The sequence below is a fragment of the Ictidomys tridecemlineatus genome, chromosome 3 (assembly GCF_052094955.1).
Source record: "Ictidomys tridecemlineatus isolate mIctTri1 chromosome 3, mIctTri1.hap1, whole genome shotgun sequence".
Lineage (NCBI taxonomy): Eukaryota > Metazoa > Chordata > Mammalia > Rodentia > Sciuridae > Ictidomys > Ictidomys tridecemlineatus.
In genome coordinates this window covers 211,267,585-211,284,937 of record NC_135479.1, presented here as the reverse complement: position 1 = coordinate 211,284,937, position 17,353 = coordinate 211,267,585, and the positions used below count along the sequence as shown (strand labels likewise).

The following is a 17,353-nucleotide window of genomic DNA, read 5'->3' as shown; positions in this document are numbered from 1 at the left end:
CTCTTCTATTTTAGTTGTTCTTTAGGCGGTGTCCTAAAGCATGACATTAGGGTTTCCAAGTGACACAATGTCCAGACACTTGATGATAAACAGCTGTTTAAAACTGCAGGTCAAGGTAGCTCAGACGGAGACCTGCAGTATGAGTACTAAAATCAAGACTCAACATTATGTGCCCCTTGACATCGGGTGAAGGCAAGACAGCTCAAAGGACGTCAGCATTCGTCCCCGCCACACACTCACTCTGCTCCTGCAGACTTCATAAATCAGGGGACGTACTCTTCTGCTGCAGTCTCTCCCTCTTCTTCCTTAGGTCCATGAATTCACAGCCTGGATTAACAGCCCCGCACACAAGGGCCAGGTGCAGTGCCTGCCTACCCTCTGGCATTAGTCAGCACACCAACTCCAACCTCCTGTGGCACCCACACCTTAGACACTGGAAAGCTAACTCCCAGGGCCTGCTCATCTGCCCTACTCCCAAGCCTGGCCCTGCCCTGCCTGTGTCCTCTCCTCCAGTATGTATGGGCACCTGGCTAACAGACGCCCACTGCAGGGTCCAGTGCCTGCTGTTACACGTCCATCCCCATAGCACAGGGCAGGAAGCCCTCCCTCCTCAACAGGATGAACAGGAGGCCATGCACACCACCACCAGCACTGGGCAAGCTGCATGCACCACGCTGTCCAACAGGGTGGGAAAGGGCAAGATGAGAACGACTCTCCGCCCAGCGCCCTGGCCCGGCCCAGCCTGACCTCTGGACCTCTCATGGAGGCTAGAGAGGTTCCTCGGGCAGGTCCTGTTTCTCAGTCCACCTCCCTCATGTGAATTCACCTCCAACCTACTTCCCTTCTCAGCAGGTCACCTGTGAACTTTTCTGATTGTGTGGGCTACACCGTCTCCCTTATTTATGAAGAACAGAGGGACAGTGGCTAGAGCTTCGACTCTGTCACCTAAAAATGTTTGTATCAAGCTGATGACACACAACTGTTGAAGGTGATGGACATACCTCTTCTGCTGCGGTCTCTCCCTCTTCTTCCTTAGGTCCGTGAATCAAAGTGAAGGAAAAAATATAAATTCAAGTAAGTTTTAAGTTGAATCTCAAAATTGGGCAAATTGTATTAAAATAGAAGCCCATCAAAATGAGCAACATATTCATTAATTCATGAAATATGTAAGCAGTAAAGGCATGGACACTGGGAGATCTCTACTGATTTCAGGTCATATTTCAAATTATTGAAACATTCTGAGCTTAAAGATATTTTTCCATTAATCAAACTCCTTGACAAAACACAATGGAGTAGTGGTGCTGCTTACTAAAACGTACAGTTCTGTCTGCAGAACTCCTACAGAAGCACGGCAGCGACTGCAGAGCTAGTTGGTAAATTCAAATCATATATGCAAGTGACCTAAAAATTTTAACAAAAATATGTCTCTTCTGCCTTCTGCCCTTACAAGTATGCTTTTGTTTCAGTTTGAACTGATGAATAAAAGCAGACCAAAAACTTTTTCTTTATAAGAACAAAATGATAGCATTTCTGAACCATTTAGTATTTAAACACTGATTTCCAGTTGAAGTCAGGACAAGTAAGTGGCATGATCGGGAGCCACTCCAGGTCTCCTGATTACTAATGTAGTGTCCTCCTCTTCTACCAGGCAGCCTCTTGGGGCCAGTAACAGAAAGAGCAAAATCACAGAGGGCAACTTATAGAGTATCCAGGACACTGCCACATTGGCTGGGCCAGCCTCACGTTTGGGGCCAGTTCCAGAACAGACCTCCAGATCTCAGGGAGAGGCAGAGAACGCTAGCGCCTGACACAGCGGCCAAAGCTGAGTCAGACAAGAGGATGGCTCAGCACCGGGGATCTCCACACCAGCCTCTATGTTAAGCACCGTGGTGACATGTCAAGTGTCTGTGCAAAAGTCACGGCCAGGAATAGAGTCGAGCGTCTGTTGAGACACCCAGGCGCTGCCGTCAGGGCCTTTGTGGGTTGCAGCCCTTGATGCCGCCTACTCCTGCTGGTGTCTCGTCCCTTCTGCCAGGCCTGCCAGCTTTGCTCACCTGGCTGCTGACAGGAGCCCCTGTGTGACCCTCAACCCTCGGCCGGTCATCCTCTTATCCATCTGTTCTCCACACTGTGGCCACAGAGTTGGTCCAGACAACAAACCTCCTGTGGGGCCTCATGTTTGGCAATGTGCATCACAAGAGGATCCAGATAGCTTAGAAGTCCTCTGCCCCTGGCTCCCCCTCCAGCCTCCCCCTCCAGTCTCCCCCTCCACCTCGGCCCTCCACCTCACCACTCCCTGCTCTCCCTTTCAGCCATACTTTCTCACATGCCCCCCAACAGGACAGGACACTGCTCAAAATGACCCTTGTAAGGCAGACTTTCCAGCCCGAGACTGAGTTAAGGTCCCTCTTATCAGCTCCCACAAACACCATTTACTCATCTGTCTCCTGGTGGTCTGCAAGCCCCTGGGTCATGACCTGTGTCTGTTCATTTTTGGACCTCCAGTGCCTGCCACTGTCTGGCACCAAGAGAAAGCCCCCTCAGTGTGAGTAAAGTGGCCCGGTTCCTCGGCCATTAACTCTTGGCTCTCAAAGCACAGTCATTTTCTTCTTGTCTATAGAGGACCAAAGTTCTGATTTAATCTGACCTGGTTAAAGAAACTTTTAAGGGAAGAGAGGACAGGGTCACCAAAAATTCAATCAGGCCCAGCCTCACCAGCAGCACAGAACTATTGATTATTGTAGAGCTTTACAATTTCCTAAATCCAGTTATTTTTATTAACTGCATCCAGCTGAAACAATCTATTATTAAAAGTAGGGGTACCCTTAGAACTGGCTGGGGGGGCAGTCAGGATCCTATAGGAATAACTACTAGTCTCGGCTGTTAAGGTAAACTAGCAGCAATGATAGGGACCTGGCACTCTTTACCAATATCTAAATTCAGCTTTATTTCTTGAAAATGAGAAAGGAACTGATCACAGAACTGATAGAAATAGCTTCAAAAGGTCAAATGAGCTGTAAAGGGCTTTGGATGTTCTCATCTCAGGCTCTGCCAGAGCAGACGCTGGTGGGGGCAGGGCTCTGCTGTCTCACAGCCCCTCCGGCCCCCAGAGTTCTGCTTAGCCTGGGACTGCACCACTCCATCTGGTCACTCACAGAACGTGGGGTGGGGGCTGGCGGTGGGCTCCTGGAGAGCCTGGGTCCCGTCTCCAGTCCCCCCACACAAAAAATGTGTTGAATGAATGCATGTATGCGTTGCCATTCCTACCTCTGACCCCCTAGGATGAGGTGGGATATATTCATTTAAAAAATAAAAATAACCAACGACTAGCCTCAGCTCACAAAATTAGAAAATATCAGAATTCAGCGGATGGTTCTCTGTGGTCAAGGCATGAACTGACCTTTATGGTTGGCAAATAACTATACTGACAACAGCATGTTTTAAAAGAGAACTGTAATCACCAGGTCACTTAAGCCAACCTCGGAAGAGCTGGAGTCTCTGCGAGCCGTTAATGCGGGAAGCACACCACAGAAACGGCACCTCTTTGTTCTGAGAAGGCCCCCGGGGAGCCTCGGGAGAGGGACGTCTCAGGACCTTCCTCCTGTAGCAGCTATTTTTGCTGGGAACCTGGCCAGGGACCAGGCTGCTGGTGGCGGGTAGCCAGACGGAGGCCAGGTGTCAGTGGTGGTGAGTGTCAGGAAGAGGTGGGGAGGAGGGAGCAGGCCTGAGGAGGCAGCCGGGGAGCCCACCAGGGTGTTCAGGTAGGACCTCTGGGAGTGGCAAAGAATGAACCTCCAAATAATGTTACCTTACAATAAAATAATTTCACCTTGATAAATGCCAAACCCAAATGTGGACAAGTGACTACATTCCCCACATTTTAGAAAGTTCTCATGATGCCCCCCTGAAATTCTAGAGGGAAGCTCACCCCGAGGCCCGCACCCTGCCCCAGCTCCACTGGGCTCCATCTGCAGCCATGGCCACCCAAGTCACATGTCCTGAACTCCTCAAATAAGTGTCCTATGTGGTCCCCCATTATCTGCTCTAAGCCCCCACCCCCCACTCCCCATCCCGTTAGCTCTGACAAGGAAACCTGTGCCTTGGATTTGCTGGGACCTTCTATTCCCTTGATTGGACTGAATTGAGTTTCAGCTTTCTCCCAAGGCCCCCTTTTATTCTCAAGTTCCTCTAAGTACCACACAAATGCACCCCACCTTGGCTCTTGAGGAGATATATAGTAGGAGCAGGAGCTAAGGATGTTCATTTGACCAAGACAGGACCCAACCCACCCTCACAACCCAACACAGGATCAAAGCCTTGACCGGCTGGCCACCTCCAGGCCTGCTGCAGGGTCCTCCTCAGCCACTCCGCACCTGGTCCCCAGTGGCCAGCACTGGAATGAAAATGGCCTACTTCCTCCCAGCTCCACGCTCAGCTCTGCACTAGCCACTGTGTTCCCAGAGTGCAGCACAATTCCTGCTCCAGGCAGAGCCCAGTAAGAAAAGGACAGCACTGAATCCAAAGACAGACCCACAAAGAGGCAAGTCCTCACCTTCTCCGGGGACTCGGGGAGCTCGCCCGCACCTTCAGCGCCCTCTCCTTGTGCCTCGCTTTCTCCGCTTTCTTCAGCCTTCTCTGTCCCCTGGTCATAAGAGAGGCCCAGCGTATCACTGATCTTAGGTGAGCACCTGAGGAAAATCCAGGCCACCCCCAATGCGGTTTTCTTATTTAAATCACAATACAGAAATGAAGCAGAGTCCTCCTAGTCAGGAGCTCACTTCGCTGCGAAAGCATGACCTCACCAAACACCAACACTGCTGGCTGGGTCTGTGGGCAAAAGTCAATAGACTGATGGACGTTACAGTAATAAGCTGCCTGAGGGAGGAGTCTCAATTCACCCGTTTAAGGATCATGAAGATAACAGGTATACAGGTGGATTGATATAAACAGGTGGACAGGTGGACAAGATGGAAAATGGATGGATGGATGGATGGATGGATGGATGGATGGATGGATGGATGGATGGATGGATGGATGGATGGACAGGTGGATGATATATATGATGGATGGATGGATAAATAGATGGGTGGATGATGGATAGATTGATATGATGGATGGATGGATGGATGTACATATATGATGGGTGGATAGATGATAGACAGGTAGACAGACACAGAGAAACATTAAGACCAAGCAGCCATTCTGAGGACACTGGCATGGGAGAAGATGGTTCCATATAACAGCCCAAGGCCTTACCTCTGCTGTGCTCTCTGCCTCTCCCACTACATCACCATTGGGAAGGGAAGACACTTCCTCCGGTGATTTTGCCACCTGCATCATATAAATTGAGAACATTTCAGAATTTTCTTGAAGACTGTAACTTTCATTTCAATGTCTTTTAACTCTTTAAGTTATATTTATCTGCATCCTTCATTTTATTCACAGCGACGACACTATGTCCGGAGGACGTAGGCCACACCTGCTTCACAGACAAGAAAATAAAGGCAGAAAATGTCATATCGCAAGTTAGGGTCTACACCTCCTCCTTGATGCTGAATTATGAAGTGGTTCCCAGCCTTTTGAAATATCAAGTTATTTTTATTACAAACACATTTGGAGCTCATAGAACAACAAGCCATATACATACCTGCCATTCCCACCCTCCTAAGAAACCTGTGTTCAGGGAAAGGGAGGAACTGCAGAATGAAATTGATAAAATCATGCTGCAAGCATATATGAATACGCCACAGTGAATTCCACCTGTGTGTATATCCATAAGGCACCAATTTAAATAAACAAATAAACAAAAGGAACAGCAGGAGAGTCGAGGAAGGGAATCAGTGGGAGGGAAGAGGGAAGGCAAAGAGAAGGCCCTGGGGACTGAGCTGGAGTAAACTGTGCCTGTGTGGCTGTGTCAAAATGAGCCCCACTGTTATGGGGAACTATAATGCACGAATAACAGTATTTTTAGATGAAAATTTCCTAAATTTGGTGAAAGATCTACATTCACAGAATCAATAAGAATAAATACAGGGCTGGGGCTGGGGCTGAGGCTCGTGATAGAGGGCTTGCTTGGCATGCGTGGGGCACTGGGTTCAATCCTCAGTACCCCATAAAAATAAAATAAAGTTGTGTCCACCTACAACTAAACACACACACACACACACACACACACACACACGAAAAAGAAATAAGTACAAAGAAACCAGGTTTAGAATAGCATAACCACATGGCTGCAAATGCAGGATAAATGGAAAGTCTTGAGAGCAGCAAGAGAAAACCACAAACGACAGCCAGGGAACAGGACTTCCAGTCATCCAGGCTCACCAGAAACTACGCAGACAGGAAGGCAGAAGGGAAAAAACATTTGTAAGGTGCTGTCAGGAAAATAAGTAACTGTAGACCAAGAATTCTGTGTCCTGTGAAAAAGCCCCTCAAGAATGAGAGCAAAACCAAGACAACCCAGGTAAAGAAAGCCACGAGCTCGGGCGGCAGCCTGCTCCACAAGCAGGGCCACGGGGCTCAAGGACACCATCAGGACGAAAGGAAACTCCCCTGTCTCAGCATCAGAAATGAAAAGCACCTGGGAAACAGAAACGCTTCTCTTTCCTCCTGCTTCCTTTAAAATACACAGGACTGCTTGATGCAAAAACACAATACCATTTAACAGAGGGGAGGGAGGCGTCAACGGGCCACACAGTAAGATGGAGAGCAGTAAGTGGGCATCGCCGTGGTGGTGCTTCTTCCTGCTACCTGAAGTGTCATAATATTAACCTAACTAGGCTGTGAGACAGGATGAATTTACGTTAAAACACCAGAAGAACCACCACAAGTGTGCCAAGCTGTATAGCTAGAAAGACAATGCACAAATTAAAAGGGAACTCTGAAATATAGCCAAATAACCCAAAAGAAATGACACAAAAAAAGTAAAATGGAGAAATATAACAAGGCACAAACAGGAAACTAAAATTAAGTGGCAAATCTAAACACAGTCACAACATCAGGTGTGGTGGTGCAAGCCTATCATCCCAGTGACTCAGGAGGCTGAAGCAGGAGGATAGCAAGTTCAAGGCCAGCCTCAGCAACTTTGCAAGACCCTTTTTCAAAATAAAACAGATGGGATGTAGCTCAGTGGTAGAGCACCCATGGGTTTAGTCCCAGCACTGCAAAAAATAAATAAATAAACAATCAAACACAACTATGTCAATGATTATCGAAGTGCTCAAGAACCAAATATGCCAATTGTCAAAATGAATGAAAGTGCACAAAACCTAACCTCTGTTGTCTCCAGAAGACATGCTATGAAAACAAAGACACAGGTAGGTCAAAAGTATACAGATGGTGGGGCTGCTCAGTGGCAGAGCGCTTGCCTGGCATGTGTGAGGCTCTGGGTTTGATCCTCAGCACCACATAAAAATAAATAAATAAAATAAAAATGTGTGTTTACCTACAACTAAAAAAGAAATTTAAAAAATAGAGAGAGAGATGGAAGAAATATGCCATGCAGGCAGTAAACCTAAGAAATCTGGAATAGCTTTACTAATGCACAATCCAGATAGAGACAATACTACAGAGACAAAGAGGCATACACCAAACATAAAAGAGCCAGTCCGTCAGGAAGCCAAAAAAACCATAAATATTAATATGCCGAACAACAGGGCTTTAAAATACATGAAGTATAAATTGACAGGATTAAAGGGAGAAACAGAAAATGCACAATCAGAGTCAGCGATCTTAACACCCTCTCGTCAATTGTAGAACAACAGTGTAAAAACTCCAAACTGTCTTTCCCGGCCTAGGAAATTTTAGCCTTTTCAGATGTATTAGAACAACTGACAGAGTTGGCCCAATTCCTCTGCTGCGGTGATCCACGGCAGCCCGGCCATCTTCCCTTAGTGTTCCCTTTCCTCATTTCTACTTGTGTAAGTGTTTTCCCAGCTCTGCCCCAGCCTCGTGAACATAAATGTTCTGGAAGGCTTTTCTATCCCAGTGTTCACCTCCTGTTCAAAATGGTCATCATTAAACTAACCCTGCATCCCAATCAAATATGTCCCCACCGAGAGGCTTCCCCTGCCCACCCCAGTTGAGATTAGCTCTCCAGGGCACCTACATCCCCTTTCGTTTCTGCTTTTCTGCAGTCCAAAAAACGACATCCTCAGTGTGAGTATCTCACAGATCTCACAGATCCCCTTCCAAAATTCTGTATTTTTCTATTATGTCTTTTCATTTATAGAAGTAGTCTTGACATCGGCAAAGTACTAAATTCACTTGGGAGCTCCCTATGGGAGGTTTTCTCCTAATCGACCTTGGATGTGGCATTCCCTAGTTCTAACAGCTGCCCAGTGCTTCTAGGGTGCAGCCAGGTGGAGGCTAGCTGCCAGGATCTACCCTCCTCCCTGCTCCTCATGAGCGAGATCAGTTCCCAAGGGCTGCTCTGCCCAGCAACAGGCACCTCTGTTGACCACTGCTGGGACCAACGGCAGGATGGAGGGGGATCGAGAGGGTTCCACTTCCAGGCTGCTCCAGATCAGTGCCCAGGCCCCTCCTGCAGCTGGGACGCACCTCCTGAGGACCTACCAAACCCTCAGCACCACTCTGCCTTTGCCAGTGTCAAGAAGGACTCATCTCAGTTGAGTTGAGCAGTTGAAGCCTCTTGTTCTTCTGGAACTCCTACTAGTCACACAGCAGGTCCTGCACCTGACTTGCAGACTCTGGCCTTTCACCATGATTCATCTCTCCTTGCTTTATGTCAAGTTGGATGTATTTCTCCTTCAGTTCTTCTTGGGCCATAACATGGACCTTACGGGCATCTGTGATCTATTGCTCATCTACTATGGTTCAAATTAACAAATTCCAGAACACATTTTTGTGCTGCAAATCCATCTCTCTGATGGGTCTCACCCAGCGTTCAACGTTGTCTCCTGCTTCTGCCATTTGCACTGTCAGTCCAAGACATCTGAATGCTCTGGTTAGCATGGCTTCCTTTAGGTGCCTGGGAATCACTGTACTTATTTAGATATTTTGCCATTTGTCAAAACTGCTTTCGACAGGAGATCAATAATCATATCATAAACTAGTATTGAAACTTTTAATCACAAATCACTTTGGGCCATAAATCACATTGCCTCAAAACATCACTGTGTCCTTCTCATCAGATGGAGATGTGACCTCAGAGAGGGATTTGAAAGCTCTTGTGAGTGATAATGGTTCAGCTGTTGGGAACATTATTAGGACTTCGTGAGGTGGCTCCATGGGGACAGCACTTGCTGGAACATAAAAATGCTGAGACTGAGCCGTCACCCCACCAGCATCCTGTGAATGCCATGCTTCAACATTGTGATGACTGCTTATCTCTGCCAGTGAGGGGAATCTAATTCCACACAGACCTGGATGCTTTCCACTGCCATCTTGACAATGTTCCCCCGGTAAAATAACACAGGAAGACACCCTCCCAGCACTCTCCTAATATCAGACACCCATGGTACAATTATCAGTCATAGTTACTCGTTTTAAATGTTAACCAGGTCACAGGTCTTTTTCTTTCATTTGAATCTAGCATATCTCAGGACGGTGCTTTTCATTTGGGGAGCCCATTACCTACTTTTATTTTTTAATACACAGACATTCAGAGCCTGCTCCAGCCACACTGCATCTCATTATGACCTATTCCTTCCAAATGCATGGTATCTTTGTGACACATTATGTCTCTGAGTAATTTGATATTTCCTTTGAGTCCATTCATTCTTAAGAAACTAGATACAGTGTTTGTGTGTTCTTTGAAAATAGGCTCAATGATTAGGTTCACAACTCATTTTTCTAAAACTTCCTTGGACTGACATCGTTGTTTTGCTTTACATGCCACAGAGACAACCAAATTTTCTCATCTAGAGCATTATTCTTTTCTAACTCTAAAGTCTTTTCCTTTTAAAACTCATCAGTAACAGCCCTTTCACCAAGATGGCGCCGAAAGCTAAGAAGGAAGCTCCTGCCCCTCCTAAAGCTGAAGCCAAAGCAAAACCTTTGAAAGCCAAGAAAGCAGTGTTGACGGGTGTCCACAGTCATAAAAAGAAGATCCGCACGTCACCTACCTTCCGGCGACCCAAGACATTGCGGCTCCGGAGGCAGCCCAGGTATCCTTGGAAGAGTGCCCCCAGGAGAAACAAACCACTATGCCATCATCAAATTCCCTCTGACCACCAAGTCAGCCATGAAGAAGACTGAAGACAACAACACACTTGTGTTTATTGTGGATGTCAAGGCAAACAAACACCAGATCAAACATGCTATAAAGAAGCTCTATGACAAAGGGAGAGAGAAGGGAAATTGTGTGGAAGTGGAAGGAGAGCCTCATTGCTATACAAAATTATATATAAGAGGAAGTGAGGGGAAAGGGAAAAAAAACGAGAGAGAAATGAATTACTGTAGATGGGGTAGAGAGAGAAGATGGGAGGGGATGGGAGGGGAGGGGAGGGGGGATAGTAGAGGATAGGAAGGGCAGCAGAATACAACATACACTAGTACGGCAGTATGTAAAAAAGTGGAAGTGTAACCGATGTGATTCTGCAATCTGTATACGGGGTAAAAATGGGAGTTTATAATCCGCTTGATTCAAATGTATGAAATATGATATGTCAAGAGCTTTGTAATGAACAACTAATAAGAAAGAAAGAAAGAGAAAGAGAGAGAGAAAGAGAGAGAAAGAAAAGAAAGAAAGAAAGAAAGAAAGAAAGAAAGAAAGAAAGAAAGAAAGAAAGAAAGAAAGAAGCTCTATGACATTGATGTGGCCAAGGTTAACACCTTGATCAGGCCTAATGGAGAGAAAAAGGCATATGTTCGACTGGCTCCTGATTATGATGCATTGGACGTCGCCAACAAAATTGGGATCATCTAAACAAAGTCCAGCTGTCTACTTCTAAATATAATTTCTTTTTTCCAACATAAATAAATAAATAAATAAAAATTTAAAAATAAAAAATCATCAGTAATAAATAAACCACACCCATTTTAAGTCTTTTTCATCTAAGATGTTTTTCCTTAGCTTGTTTTACTTCGATACTTCCCTGGAAGTTTTCTGTGATCGGCTACAGGTGCGAATGTTTTCTCTCCCAGGAAGAACAACAGCTCAGAGCCCCGCAGGAAAGGACCAGGTGGCAGGTATTTGGATACAGGTTTGTGAGGGCATCACATAAAGAACGTGGGGACCACACCAGAGGAAGCCTGACAAGCCCAGCACACTAAGAGCAGATGGGCCCCTGAGACCACTACCCCAAGACCCTGGGGAATAAGAATCAGTCACTCAGGACTAAATGAAGCGATGACAAGTGAGAGGAGTTTTTGTTTGGAATATTGCTGGTGTTATTTTAATGCTCAATTTTCTGAATATGTAAATCAAAATGAAACTTATGACATCTTATTCTCCCTGCCGAACCCTATGGAATTCAAAATTTTTTATTGACTCTACTTGTCGAATTGGAATACATTTTACTTTTTGTGGCAGTACAGTTATTTGCATAGCTTTAATAGGAATCTGTTTTCCTGTTTGCCAGGGCATAACTCAAAACCCTGCTTATGCAACCAAGGCTCTTCCTGAAATAGCATATCAAGAAGGGTGTTCATTTGATCAGCTGTGAACAGACGGTTTTAAAGAATGGAGGTAGACTTTATGGAGCAAACACTAGCTTACAAAGCTTCCTGGGAATCCTTGCCTGGTACTTGACCTGGGGCAGCCTGCTGGAGGCAAGGAGATTTTCCTAAAAGCAATAATGCTGCTTACAACACTTTGTATCATTTTCTAGATATGTGTTTCTGCATAATTGTCAGGAGTTCCTCCATGTGACCTAGCAAGATGATTTACCCTCACTGATTCTTCTCTACAGTGTGGTTTATGACAATATGACACTGGGACAAGCCATAGCATCTCCATAAATCAAGTGTCCGCCTTTCCAAGCGTACCTGAAGTACCTTCCCAAGTGAACACCTGTAACCCTGAGCCACGCTAATAGCAGCAAGTTCAGCACAGGCTGAGCTGTGATCAGAGGGACATCTACAGACAAGTCACCTCCGCCCCTGTGCTTCATGATCCTCCTCTGAGGAAAGAAGAATCTGGACTAGACAGCCTCTGAGGTCCCTCTAGGCTGGGTTTTATCCTTTGGCCACCCCTTTCTTCCCTGTGAAGAGAATTCCATGAAATACTACGACTCCAAGTACAAATCAGGATGGGAGCAAAGACTGAGATCACTGCAATAACATGAAACCAGGAAGCAGAGGCCATCATGTTAACTGAAATAAGCCAGGCACCGAAAGACAACGCCTCGTGATCTTACGCAGGAGAAATTTTTTAAAGTAGGTCTCATAGAAATTCAGAGTAGAACAATGGTTTCCAGATGCTGGGAAAAGGAGGAGTGAGGGAGGGACGGTCAGAGGTTGACCAATGGGAACTTAGTTACAGTCAGACAGGAGCAGGAAGTCCTGGGGTGCTGCTCAAAGGAGGCTGGCTGTAGTCGGTGATAACACACTGCACATTTCAAAAAGCCCCAAGAAGGGAGTTTGAACGTTCTCACCATAAAAAAATGACACGTATGTTTAGCCTTATTTAAACATTACACGATGTATACATGTACTGAAATATCACAGGGGCTGGGGCTGGGGCTCAGTGGTAGAGCACTTGCCTCGCATATGTGAGGCCCTGGGTTCAATCCTCAGCACCACATAAAAGTAGATAAAGATATATTGTGTCCATTTACAACTTAAAAAAAATTAAAAAACAGAAATATTACAGGGTATCCCATAAAAAATTGTCAGAGGAAAAAAAAGATATTAAAAGAAAACAGCAGGGGTGGGGGGAGAGGCTAGGGCTATAGTTCAGTGGTAGAGTGCTTGCCTAGCACATGTGAGGCCCTGGGTTCAATCCTCAGCACCACATACAAATGAATAAATAGAAAAAAGGTATTTATATATATAACAAATTAAAATTTTTAAAAGTTCTTTCCAGAAAAAAAAAAAAAGAAAATGGGATAAGATGAATCACAGCAGAGAATGAAATGGATTTGCATGTATTAGCATGGATAGGTCTCAAAACATAGGCTGTTTTTTTAAAAAGGCAAGTTGCAATAAAACTGTCCTACCAACAACTTGAAGAATGGTGCTTGACAGCTCTGGAGTGTTTCACTGACTTGGTTTGTCAGTCTTTGCCTCCAGTCTCAGAGTTGAGCCCCGGATCTGAGTTGTGGACTGCACCTGGCTCTGAGGGTGTAAACTCGGTCCCATATCCTGAGTCTTTCTCTAACAACGTCTACACTGCTATCTGAGTCGTAGGCTCTGCAAAACACAAACCACTCTGCACTGAGCTGTGTGAACAGAAGTTTGGGGAGTGGAAGGCCCGGTGCAGGACTGCTCCTGCCTCCTTCACTTGCCTGGCTCTGGTCTTCACCCACCTGAGACCCCAGGTTCTACCAAAAGCTCCGCATCCTACCCCGAGGAGGACCCCCCGAGTGGCCACATGCTCTTGGATCCCACTGTCTTCCAGGCCGTCCCTCTTCCCAGAGTGCCTTCACTGTCTCTCTGCCTATTTAGCTCCTGCTAGATCTTCAAGTATCAAGCAAAATTCAGACTCTTTTAAGATACTTTCTTAGTCCATTTCTTGTCACTATAACAGAATAGTGGAGACTTGGTATTTTATAAAGGATGGAGATTTATTTGGACTCAAAGTTTTAAAGGCTGGGAAGTCCAACAGCATGAAGTCGCTGGGACCTCTGGCTGCTTCAACTCATGGCAGGAAGAGACAGGCAAGCAGACACATGCAGAAAGGAAAAAAATGGGGTGGAAGTAGCTCCCTTTTATAACCCTGCCCTAGAGGTGGTTAATCCAGTGCCACGGGAATGAGAGCTCACTGTGAGAGAAAGGCATTTGTCCTTCTTAGCAATCTAATAGCCCCTTGCAGGCCCCACTCTCACACCACCACAATGACAATCAGATTTCAGCATGAGTTCTGCAAAGGACAGGCCACCGTCAAGCCACAGTGGAGGCTGCTCAGAAGCCTGAGATTGGCAGTCTATGTTCACATTCATGCAGACAGCTGTTACCTCTACTGTAGGGTGCTGACACAGAGCTCACCCTCAACCATAAAACCCACGGTCAGCTGGGCCAATGTCCAGCCAGCATGTGCTCAAATAAATATTCCTGAAAGAACAAATTATTAAAGAAACTGCAGGACACCTGGCAGGTGAGACTATGTACTTCACGTTCACAGCACAGCAGATGGTGCAGGTGTTGTGAGTCAGCCAGGGGTGATGCTGGGTGTGACTACTCTGTTAATCAATAGATCAATAGGTCTCTGTTATAAAGATCAGTTTCCCCTTTGAATTTGAAAATGATATCGGGGTTGGGTGGAGTGATTTTTTTTAGCATAGGAAATTTATTCAGTTCACCCCCCCCAAAAAAAATGCATCTAATGCCTTTTACCAAAAGAAGAAATACAAATGGCCAACAAACACATGAAAAAATGTTCACAATATTAGCAATTAGGGAAATGCAAATCAAAACTCTACTGAGATTTCATCTCACATCAGTCTGAATGGCAGTAATCAAGAACACAATTAATAAATGGTGGAAAGGATTTGGAAAAAAGGAACATTTTGACATTGTTGGTGGAAGTAACTTACTGCAATCACTACAGAAATCAGTATGGAAATTCCTCAAAAGTCTAGACATGGAACCACCATATGATGCAGCTATACCACTCCAAGGTATTTGTCCTAAAAATCAAAGTAATCAAACAACAGTGATACATACCCATGTTTATAGCAGAACAATTCACAATAGCCAAACTATGGAACCAGCCTAGGTGTCCATCAATGAACGAATGGATAAAGAAAGTGTGGTACATATACACAATGGAATTTTATTCAGCCATAAATGAGAATGAAATTACAGCATTTGCAAGAAAATGGATGGAACTAGAGACCATCATGTTAAGCAAAATAATTCAACTCAGAAGATATGTTTTCTCTCAAATATGAAAGCTAGAGAGGAAAAAGGAAAACAGAGTTGGGGTAGATGTACTAAAAATCAAAGGAAGATCAATAGAGGAAAGGGTTCCTGGGGTGGGAGGTGGGGAGGGAGGGGGGAGTGCTGAGGAGTCGTGTTGCCAAATTATATTGCTCCATCGTGTGCATGCCCAAATATGTAACAACAAATCTCACCACTGTGTACAACTACAATGCACCAATAAAATAAGTGGGAAAAAATATATGTATTTAACAAAATCAGAGTTCAGAAAAATAATGAACTTATCTGACAAAAACAGAAAGCTAATTAATAAGAAAACATCCAAAGAAAACAAAGAGCTCTCAAGAAGTAAAAATATGATAGGAGAGATGAAAAAAATAATAACAGAGGGAAGAAAAAGCACCAACTTGAGGAAATATCCCAGAAAGTAGAAAAGCCACAGAAAATGGGAGACTGAAGATAATTAGAGGATTAATCCAAGAGGTCCAACATTCAAACAAGAATACTTCCAAAAAGGAAAAGAGAGGACACTAAGGAAAAATGACCCCCCAGAAAGACTCCCCAAACATTCATTTTCTAGAACCAAGGGAGAAGAATTTCCAGAATGAGGCCCAGTACACCCAGGACCCACCAGGCATCGCATCTGCAACCTCAAAACGAAAAAGAGGGCCCCAAACCTCCCAGAACTGGGAAAACGAAAACGGACAGGTACAAAGGATGAGGAGGCAGACTGCACCAGGCTCCTCGCAGCAGCTCTGGACGCAGCGGTCACATGGGCAGCCCCTACATGGCCCTCTGCACCCCAGCAACCTGTGAAGGAAAGCAGCGACGCTGCAGCATATTCTGACCAGGGACAAATGAGCAGGGCCTCCTGTTTTTATAAAAATGTTACAGGACTCTGACCTTGACATATTATACTTGTATTATTTTAATAGAAAATTAATTCTGCGGCTGGGATTATAGCTCAGCAGTAGAGCACTTGCCTCACACATGTGAGGTCCTGACTTTGATCCTCAGCAACACATAAAATATAAATAAGTAAATAAACAAACAAATAGAAACTATTGTGTCCATCTGCAATTAAAAAATATTTTTTAAAAATAAATTTTAATATTTAAAAGACTGTCTTTTCAGAGATAAATAAAAATACATATTGCCAGGGCTGGGGATACTATGAAGCTAGTATCATCCTGATACCAAAACCAGGCAGAGACACATCAAGAAAAGAAATTTTCAGACCAATATCCCTGATGAAAATTGATGCAGAAATTCTCAATAAAATTCTGGCAAAGCACATACAAAAACATATTTTTTTAAAAAATAGTGCACCAAGATCAAGTGGAGTTCATTCCAGGAATATAAGGTTGATGCAACATACAGAAATCAATAAATACAATTCATCTTATCAACAGACTTATAGGAAAGACTCTTATGATGATATCAATTGTTGCAGAGAAAGCATTTGACAAAATACAGCACCCTTTCATGTTCAAACCACCAGATAAACTAGGGATAATAGGACATACCTCAACATTGTAAAAGCTATGCTAAACCCAAGGCCAACATCATTCTAAATGGAGAAAAACTGGAAGCATTCCCTCTAAAAACTGGAACAAGTCAGAGATGCCCTCTTATACCACTTCTATTCAACACAGACCTTGAAACTCTAGCCAAAGCAATTAGATAAAAGAAATTGAAGGGCTATGTATAGGAAAAGAAGAACTCAAACTATCATTATTTGCTGATGATATGATTCTAAGAGGATCCAAAAAACTCTACCAGAAAACTTCTAGAATTAATGAATGAATTCAGCAAAGTAGCAGGATATAAAATCAATACCCATAAATCAAATACATTTCTATATCAGTGATGAATCCTCTGAAAGAGAAATTAGGAAAACTACTCCAGTCACAATTGCCTCAAAAAAATAAAATAAAATACTTGGGAATCAACTTAACAAATGAGGTAAAAGACCTCTACAGTGAAAAATATAGAACACTAAAGAAAGAAATTGAAGAAGACTTTGGATGATGGAAAGATCTCCTATGCTCTTGGATAGGCAAAATTAATATTGTCAAAATGGCCATACTACCCAAAGTGCATTTTAGAGTCAATGCGATTCCAATTAAAATCCTCATGTCATTACTTATAGATATAGAAAAAAAATCATGAAATTCATTGGAAAAATAAGAGACTCAGAATAGCTAAAGCAATCCTTAGCAAGAAAAGTGAAGCAAAATGCACCACAATACCAGACCTTAAACTATACTACAAAGTATAGTAACTAAAATAGCATGATATTGGCACCAAAATAGAAATGAAGACCAATGGTACAGAATAAAAGACA

At 44.3% G+C, this 17,353-nt stretch overlaps 1 protein-coding gene and 1 pseudogene across 1 annotated transcript in view; one reads left to right on the top strand and one right to left on the bottom strand.

Annotated features, from left to right (window-relative positions):
• Sh3bgr (SH3 domain binding glutamate rich protein) overlaps positions 1 to 17,353 on the bottom strand; it is a 50,695-nt gene that overhangs the window by 6,872 nt on the left and 26,470 nt on the right. Inside the window, exons 4-6 of the mRNA XM_005323475.5 lie at positions 5,257 to 5,331; positions 4,553 to 4,642; positions 1,002 to 1,031 (exon numbers count right to left, since the gene is read on the bottom strand). Of these exons, the coding sequence (XP_005323532.2) occupies positions 1,002 to 1,031; positions 4,553 to 4,642; positions 5,257 to 5,331 (195 nt within the window). The remainder of the gene's footprint in view (positions 1 to 1,001; positions 1,032 to 4,552; positions 4,643 to 5,256; positions 5,332 to 17,353) is intronic.
• LOC101972944 (large ribosomal subunit protein uL23-like) lies at positions 9,942 to 10,919 on the top strand (annotated as a pseudogene).